General features: G+C 40.2%; 1 protein-coding gene across 1 annotated transcript; it reads right to left on the minus strand.

Moving 5' to 3' along the window:
- Positions 1-4,356: 4,356 nt before the first annotated feature.
- Positions 4,357-9,681, minus strand: vamp5 (vesicle-associated membrane protein 5). Its single transcript, XM_034871709.1, has 3 exons — positions 9,456-9,681; positions 6,506-6,649; positions 4,357-5,042 (listed from the first exon to the last, which is right to left on the minus strand). The coding sequence occupies exons 1-3, from the start codon at positions 9,456-9,458 to the stop codon at positions 4,896-4,898; spliced, it is 294 nt and encodes a 97-aa protein (XP_034727600.1). The 5' UTR covers positions 9,459-9,681; the 3' UTR covers positions 4,357-4,895.

Here is a 9,681-nt window from a genome sequence, read left to right on the forward strand (position 1 = left end):
TTAATTAGAGTGTGTGTGTGTGTGTGTGTGTGTGTGTTGGGAGGGGTTAGGATTTTGATTGCACATGTGAATGGCTGGAGGGACTGGTTTCAGGAAATGGGAATGAGTGCACATATTTGCGTATTGTAAATTAGCTGTGAATGTGTTGGTAAAATTGTATACTGATGTTTTGTACTTCACTTGCATTGCATATTTATTGTTATGCCTGCCAAAGGACTACGGACAGAGGGGTCCTCAACAATGTGGATGCTCCGCCCACCTTCTCACCGTGGAATACCATCACAAAGTCACCATATCCAAGTAGCTCTTGCAATTCCTGCTTGTAGGAAAGTATCTTTGATGTTTATCTCATGTACACTGTCCATGTTTGAATACAAAAAACTCTTTGTTTATCTCACCTGGTTGACAATAACACCCAACGGCCTCAGGTTCTTTTTAAAGTGGTTAACTCTCATCAACCCTTGTGAAACTGACTGTGCTGTGCCGTCCACATTGTTGTGTAAAAACTTCTTGAAACACTTCATTGGTAAAATTGCTGGTCTGAGTTTTTCATGCCCTGCTTTTACCAGTGACCCAGCTGCTTTTCAGCAGTTTGAGTCAGTTTCATTACACAGTCTCTCTGAAACAGTTGAGTAGCTTTGTCCTGCAAATTGCCGGCTGGATAGTATCCCGGCACGCTAACTAAAAGATGTTTTTTACACTATTGGGTCTAGTATATTATCCTTGGTTAATGCATCTCTCTGCTCAGGGTGTGTTCCAGCTGCTTTTAAAGGTCCCATTACATGGTGCTCTTTGGATGTTTTTATAAAGACCTTAGTAGTCCCCTAAAAATGTATCTGAAGTCTCTTTCCCAAAATAGAGAACGCCCTTCTGAGCTTTCATTTTCTCAAAGGCAGAGCAGCATACCCAGGGCTCGGTTTACATCTATTGCTATTTCTAGCCACTGGGGGACTATAGGCAGGCTGGGGGAATGCATATTAATGTTAAAAAAACCTTATGAAGTGACATTTTCATGCCATGGGACCCTTAAACATGCTGTTGTTCAATCACTTTTTAAATAAGAAAAATCTGGATCCTTCAGTTTTCTCAAATTGTTGACCTATTTCTAAACTTCCCTTTTCTTTCTAATTCTTGGAGAGATTCTTTAAACATATTTAGATGATTTTAGTATTTATGAAAAGTTTCAGACTGGTTTTCAACCCCGCTACAGTACTGAAACTGCCTTTCTAAGAGTCTACAACAACCTCTTAGTGGTTAACTCAGGGAAGTCTGCTGTTTTAGGGCTTTTAGATTTGACTGCTGCTTTGACCCTGTCAACCACTCTATCCTTTTATCCCAATTTAAGTGTTGGCATTATGGGCATATCCCTAAATTGATTTGAATCTTACTCGATACATAGGAGTTTTGCTGTCCACCTTCGGAATTGCTCTTCATCTGCTGCCCCGCTTTCTTGAGTGGTCCCCCAAGGTTCCATATTGGGACCCATGCTGTAGATACTGCCCTTAGGTTCCATTTAAAAAAAAAAAAAACTGACATTTTGTTCCACTGTTTTGCAGATGATGTACAAATCTATTTGCCTGTAAAAAATGATAAGGACACACTTCAGCCTTTGCTGAACTGCTTGAGAGATCTCAAAATAAAGTTGGATCAGAATGTTCTCTGTCTTAATGATAATAAGACTGCAATTGTTGTGTTTGCTCGTGCTGAACATTTTAATGCCTGTACAGATGCACTTGGTACTTTAGTTTCACATATTTGTCCTTTTACTAAGAACCTGGGTGGGATTTTTGACAGTGCTTTTAAATCTGACAAACAGGTGAGTTCTGATGTTAAAACCAGTTTCTTCCAGCTGAGATTTTTGGCTAAAGTCAATCCCTACCTGCTACGCAAAGACTTTGACAGAGTCGTACATGCATTTATTATGTCTCACTTATACTACTGTAACTCTTTGTATGTTGGATTGGATCCGTCATCCCTTCATCGTTTACACTTAGTCCAGAAGGCAGCAGGTCAACTTTTAACCGTGACCAAAAGGCGTGGCCAGATTACACCAGTTTTGGCCTTGCTCCACTAGGTTCCTGTCTGTTTCAGGATTGATTTTAAAATTGTATTGGTTGTTTTCAAGATTTTAAATGGGTTGCCATCTTCTTATTTATCTGAGCTTTTACACGTTCAGACCTGTCAAAGCACTGAGGTCTTCCAATCAGATGCTCCTCGATGTGCCCAGATCCAGGTGAAAAAGTAAAGGTGAACGAGCATTTGCAGTGCATGGCTCCTCCAAACCTCTGGAATAGTTCACAGATTCATATAAGAACATGTCAGACTGCTGAAACCCACTATTATTCACTGGCTTTCAATTAGATTTGCGCTTTGATACCTTGAACTTTTTTTTCTATTGTTGGTTATTTTGTATTGTATATTGTTAATGTATATAATCACTTTTTTGAGCCACAGTGAGGAAAATGAGTATTTGAACACCCTGCTATTTTGCAAGTTCTCGCACTTAGAAATCGTTGAGGGGTCTGAAATTGTCATTGTAGGTGCATGTCCACTGTGAGAGACATAATCCAAAAAAAGAAATCCAGAAATCACAAGAGAAATTGTATGATTTTTTTAACTATTCATTTGTATGATACAGCTGCAAAGGGGTGGCAGTAGCTCAGTCCGTAGGGAGTTGCGTTGGGAACCGAAGGGTCGCTGGTTCAAGTCCCCGTATGGATCAAAAAGTACAGAGTGTGGATTGATGGCTGGGGACATGCCACTTCACCTCCTGGGCACTGCCAGGTGTTGTTGAGCAAGGCACCGTAACCCCCCACCCGCTCAGCGCGCTGGTTTGGCTGGCAGCCCACTCATTGACATCTCTCCATTAGTACATGTAGAAATCCTGAGCGTGTGTGTGTGGTTCAGGACTGTGTGTGAACTAACAAAGTGTGGACACAGAGTGTAAATTGTATTTCCCAATAGGGGATCAATAAACAAATTTAAAAAAAAATATTTTAACACCTGAGAAAATCCATTTTAATATTTGGTACATCAGCCTTTGTTTGCAATTCCAGAGGTCAAATGTTTTCTGTAGTTTTTCACCAGGTTTACACACACTGCAGAAGAGATTTTGGCCCACTAATTCACACATCTTCCTAGATCAGTCAGGTTTCTGGGCTGTCGCTGAGAAACACAGAGTTTGAGCTCCCTCCATAGATTCTCTATTAGGTTTAGGTCTGGATACTGGCTAGGCCACGCCAGAACCTTGACATGCCTCTTGACAGAGCCACTCCTTGGTTATCCTGGCTGTGTGCTTCGGGTCATTGTCATGTTGGAAGACCCAGCCTCAACCTAACTGAGGGAAGGAGGTTGTTCCCCAAAATCTCGCAATACATGGCTCTTTTCAGGTCATTGACCAGCTCCTCCCTTGTAGTTCTGGGCTGATTTCTCACCTTTCTTAGGATCATTGAGAGGTGAGATCTTGCATGGAGCCTCAGTCCGAGGGAGATTGACAGTCATGTTTAGCTTCTTCCATTTTGTAATGATTGCTCCAACAGTGGACTTTTTTTCACCAAGCTGCTTGGCAATTTCCCCGTAGCCCTTTCCAGCCTTGTGGAGTTGTACAATTTTGTCTCTAGTGTCTTTGGACAGCTCTTTGGTCTTGGCCATGTTAGTAGTTGGGTTCTTACTGATTGCATGGGGTGGACAGGTGTCTTTATGCAGCTAACGACCTCAAACAGATGCATCTAATTTAGGATAATAAATGGAGTAGACGTGGACCTTTGAAGACATTGTTATTTCTGAAATTCTTTTTTAGATTATGTCTGTCACAGTGGACATGCACCTACGATGACAATTTTAGACCCCTCCATGATTTCTAAGTGGGAGAACTTGCAAAATAGCAGGGTGTTCAAATACTTATTTTATATCTGATAATAGGAACTTGGGTTTTTTCTCTGTACTGCATATTTATCTGCAGTTAAAAACATTGACCAGCAGAGGTCACTGTCCATTCCGGTATTCTCTACTGACGCTGCAGATTAACTGCAGTAAATTAAAAGAGTTCCAGGCTCACCTTTTCTTCTTGCTTCTAAACAACAACATAGAACATTTGGGCTCTAAATACTGGTTATATGTGGGCTGTATTGGCTACAGATTAAATGACATGCAGTTGCTAGTAGTTTGGATTTTGGTATGAAGTCAAAGTGGGTGCATAGACTTGGAAAAAAATGTAAGTGCTCAAGATGAATCTGCACATCTTACACACGTCATACTGATGAATAGAACCAGTATCGATGAGAATTCCTAAACTTTTAAGTTTATTCATCTAATTCAATAAACCTTATTTCAGTCAACAAATGTGATAGACTTTTGCATCTTTAAACACATTTTAATGATACAGACAACATTTCATTTTTAACAGATGCTATTTTATGTACATCATTTCATTCTTTCCAATTTGAAGCTGCATATATTCACCAAGTTTAACATCTGCTCTGTTATTTTATCTGTTCTGTTCTGTCTTCTTGCGCTGACAGTTGACCGGAATAATCGATTTACTTATTGGTGAAATGGATTGTGTCAGTTCAGCGACCACAGACACCAGTTATCTGTTCCTCTGAGCGGTGGTATTAACATGAATATAAAATAAATTGTACAAAAGTAGCAGCCTAATAATGTTTGGTTTAAATGAAGTAGTGGAGTGATGCCCAAGCGGAGACATGACCTTTGAAAAGTTATTTTAAAAAGCAGCCAAGCAATCAATGGTACCATATCAACTGAAGACGTACATTAATAAAGAGTGGGGCCAATGCTCCCATAAATATCCTAAAACACAGAAATATCACAGACTGAGCAGTTAAGCGTGATGCTAGAGTCCCATAGTTTGCATTCCTTTTTTCCTGGACTTTTTATCATTGCCCAACACTGACATAGATTATAAGTCCAAGAATGATAAGTCCAGCTGCCACTCCGATGCCAATAAACACCAATTTCATCTTCTTGTTCTCCCATCTTTTCTTTTGCTTCACCTTGTAGGTGGTCTTTTCAAAGGTTTTACACTAGGGAGAAAATACACAAATAGATTATGTTACATTACATTGCTTTTAAATATCTGATAGTCTAGAACACACAGAACATACTGTACGCCGGGATGGGATGAATTTATTCGCCAGCATACTAACTTATTTAAAACATCCAAAGGTCTATTAAGAAAACATAGCCAATCCAAATGTGTACATTTCTTAGTTGTTTCCATACTTTCTCTTTCTGTAAGTGGGTCTGGAGGTCACATTGTTCCCACGTTGCCCCGTTGGCCAGTGTTACATCACACTGTTTCTTAGAACTAAAAGAGCAAACTGAGGTTTTAGTCGTGAACAGTAGAACACAGGGATCCACTTAGTGATAACATGGATTATGAGCAGGCATGCTTTTGACACCATGGTTAACTTAAAGCTGCACCGATCTTTATTTTACATCCACAAATTATCAGATGGATTGTTATATGAAAGGGGTAGCCACAAATAGTTACTACCTGACTTTGGTCCATGTTACATCCAACTGTTGAGCAGGTCTCAAAGAACTATAAATACCTATAAAACAATAAAAATGTCTGACTCATTGAAGCCCACGCTGTAGGCTGGTGCTGCGGCCTTCTTGTTTCTATTTGAACATAATTGGTCCCTTATCTGGTTTATGTCTGTGTGTCTGTCTGCTTGTGTGTGTGTTTGTGTATGTTCATTTCTGTGTGTGTTGTTTGTGAGCTTGTTGACGTCGCTCTTGCTGTTTTTTTTGGTTTGTCCTCGGACACATTTTCATGTCTCCGCGTCCTGATTGTACGCTTAGCTTAGCGCCACCCAAATCGATTGTGATTGGTTTAAAGAAATGCCAATAAACCAGAGCGTGTTTCTCTCCCACACTGGAATGCTGTGCGGACTAGCCAGACCCTCCTTCGCAACGCTGTGGAGGTCTGGCAATGCAATCCCAAAGTGTACCCAAGTGGTTCTTGAACTTTCAGTTGAGTTGTCTGCCTGTTAGTTTTTGTTGTTTTTTTTGTTGAGAATTGCTCAACAGTGTGATTTTAGATGTAAGACTAACCAAAGGGGCAATGCGAGAACCATTTAACCCGCTTGTGCAATGCCGGATAGACATTTGCCTCATGGCATGTCCTGGACTCCCTCTGTCGTACCCAGGGACCAGCTCGATTCATTCATCTTAGGAAAACAATAGGAAATACCTTTCTAAAAATAGCACCTTAAAACACAATCAGGATGTAAATTGTACATTTGTTTTCCTCTCCAGCTCCACCTATGGGATATTTATAGACGTCAATTATGACATTTCCTTGTATTAATCCCTGGACGCCTGTGGAAACACTCCATGTGTGCCATTTTCTTCAGTAATTCACATTATCCATTAAATCGAGAGACTTCCACAGAGAACACTTAAGTTAACATAGTGGGGTGTGATGCTATGTAATGATTATTTTCCACTTAAACAGCTTTGTTGAGCTTCCCCTGGTTACCTTTGCAAGCAGGTCATCAGTCCTGTCCTCCAGTTCTACCAGTTTTCCAGATCTCTCATCGGCTTTGTTCAGGTTGTCCAACATGATAACCTTCACCTCCTCCACGTCCTCCTTGGTCTGCTGCAGGCGGTCCTTCCCATTCTCCTGTCCAAACAACACACACAGCATGGTTAAAGAGTGAGACTTAGTGTGGATTCACTCAGTCATTTGGGACACAGCAGGGACTTATTTGCTCTAACCTTTTCCAGTGCCAGCTTTTTGTTTCTTGCGAATAATCTTTACTTAAAGGGTGATTTTGGTTTGATTTTTTTTTTTTAACCTAGAACCTGTCTCCCATGCCTTTGTGTCTAATAGACTCATGTGGACAATAATTGTTAAAATTAGTCCAGTATTGAACGAGAAACGCAGTGGCCAGGCCACCACGAACTCGGGTGCAATGTATCCTAATGGGGCAGTTGTGCGCCCATGATTTTTTTTTGTGACTTTAAGTTACTGTTTTTGCCACGGAGAGGCTTGGATTGTTGTTAAAAGTGTCAGATAACATTGTCAATCTCAAGAGATGACCTCTTGTCATCTTGAACGTAAGTCGGGTGAAGGGCGTTCAGGGAGTTGTTGTTTTCGAGTAGAGAATACTGGCTGGTGTTATCTGAAAGATTTTCAGTGATTTGATTACATTGCAGCTCGGTTCGTGGCGGCCTGTCCCTGTGTTCTTACTCAGTACTGGACCAATTTCAAAGATTTTTGTTCGCATCCATCAAAAATGCATTAGGGAAATAGCGTCCAGGTTGAAAAAAGACTTCAGATACAGTATAAGGAGACCACTAAGGTCTATATAAAAGAGACTTCAGATACAGTATTAGGGGACCACTAAGGTCTATATAAAAGAGACTTCAGATCCAGTATTAGGGGACCACTAAGGTCTATATAATAGCATACAAAGAGCACCATTTCATGGGACCATTAATATTCAGATTTGCATTTCTAATATTTGATGACATCGAAATTGAGTTCCTACTGACTTTGACTTCATTAGGAGTACTATTCAGCCTGGGAAATCATTTTTTATTGTCTTCCGTGGCTCTGGAGTCTGAACAATGTCATCAGGCCTGCGAAACAAACTGTGGTCGTGGGATTTAAAAGTCGTGGGCATTTACCTAGCCGACCGGGAGAGTTTAATGAAAAGATGCTATTGGTTGCATTATGGAAAATGAAGGATCCAGTGTTTTTGGAGTTTTTATAAGGATAGCTCAGCTTAGATTTTGACCATTGTTTTTTAAATATATATATTGTGAGTTCTTAGAGACCATGTAGTCAATAGCAGTGTTGAAGGTACTCTGATTGTTGTTTTGTGCAAATGAGTGCCTCAGTTTGGGAATTACTGTTTTAGCTCCTTTATAACAGTAGATTCTCATATCTGTTATTCCTTGATGTTTTTGGTTATCACAAAAAAAAAAAGTAAATCCAATAAAAATCTTACAGCTTGTGTTCCAGACAGGCTTCCAACTGAAAATAATCCAACCTTTGTCTGCCTGATAGCGATCAGACTTGTTGCTGTTTAATAAACACAGCCACAGTCCTGTGTGACATGTTTTTTTGCATTAAAAGTACTTTACTCAGCACTGGAACTTGAAGCTAAAGTGAAACGTTCTGAGAAACTTTTTAAAAGAAGTAGGACAGGTTTTCCCAGATTATGAAGGATAGATTCTAGCAGCAGCTGATTACACTATCCTCTGCAAGGAGGAAAAGGGCGGCACCCAAGGGCAAAAAAACAACAACAGGGTTACCTACATATTGATAAGAAACCAGGATCAGTATATTTAGAGGGTGGTTTGACCTCTAAGCAATTTGTGTCTTGACAGGTTCACGGCTGTCCTCGGCGCCATGAGAGGAAGCCAACATCTCATAAATTGACAGCAACAGGAAACCGACAGATAGAACAAAACAAAACAAGTTTGCCCTCAGCAGCTTGATTTCATTATTCATTCTCATTTCCTGTTCCAACTGACTCTATGTGAACAAGTCGTAAAAGTAATATCAATGCCTGGCGGAAACTGATTCATGGATGCCCTTAAAGCCCAGTTATCTTGGCTTTGGCCGTCCAAATTGTAGTTGAACAATAGTCTGTGTTTAAAATTCAGCTGGCGACACACAGGAACTGCTGCCCATTCCAGTTCCCCTCCTTGCTTCCTTCCTTTCCTCGCTCCCTCACTCCTGCTTGAATTAATGTACCTGCCACTAACAGGGAAACCTCACACACATTAGGTTATAACCTGTTTATCACAGTGTAGTATGTGAACACAATGGATGTCTTGTTAGCTAGTAACATCTCTCTATAGTAAAATCTTGTGATAAGTTCAAGAACATTCAAGGAGAGCATGTATAAAGGTTATTAGTTACCAATGCTGTTGTTGACAGCCAAAAATGCATTCTTAATTCATGACCTAATGAGCTTGCTTCATCTCAAAAAAGATAAGACCCAGAAAATATCAGTTGTATTTTATTTGAGCAAGCTATTTCATATACACCTATCTGCTTTCACTTCCCACCTAATGCTCAAAACTCACCCTGCATAGACTCCCTTCATGATATTTTACTTACTCCAGATCAACACTGTAAAGATATACTCATCATATATCATAACTCATATGCTGTTTCCAACTAAATACAACTGCATTTGGAGTATCCGTTTTGTTATTTTCTGGGTTATATTCCTCATTTAAAATGGAATACATCAGTTGACAGCAGCTATAAGTTACCTTGTCCCTTGACTCACTATTAGGTCGTTTTAAGGGACTTTGCCCGCTGATTACGAAGGGTCATATACATTTTTAAAATGTGTTAAAGCACTCTACCAAAATAATGTTCCCTCTCTTCTCTCTTTCTGCTCTTATCGAAGTTGTAAGTCATTATAGCATTGTTTTTAGCCCATAGGAGAGTTAGTTTGACTTACCATGTCTGTCACGTCTCTTGCAGTTTGTCTCACCCGATCCAATGCATTTACAGCTGTGCGACTCAAGTATACTGTTGCAACAGGAAACACAGCATACCAGCTCTGTGGTTTTAATGTTCCACCTTGTAGTTTAAAATGAAACTGTACCGTGCAACGTTTCGCGATTTGTTTTTTTCACACCTTTGTTTTCAGCGCGAGCCCGAGTCTGTCACTTTCACATCTACCG

Source organism: Etheostoma cragini, chromosome 5, assembly GCF_013103735.1.
Source record: "Etheostoma cragini isolate CJK2018 chromosome 5, CSU_Ecrag_1.0, whole genome shotgun sequence".
NCBI classification, from domain to species: domain Eukaryota; kingdom Metazoa; phylum Chordata; class Actinopteri; order Perciformes; family Percidae; genus Etheostoma; species Etheostoma cragini.

Bases quoted from the DNA above. Each gene is read 5' to 3' on its own strand.
- vamp5 (XM_034871709.1), bottom strand. The intron at 5,043-6,505 runs GTAACCAGGGGA...TTTTCTCCCTAG, and splicing joins CTGATGACCTGCTTGCAAAG to TGTAAAACCTTTGAAAAGAC.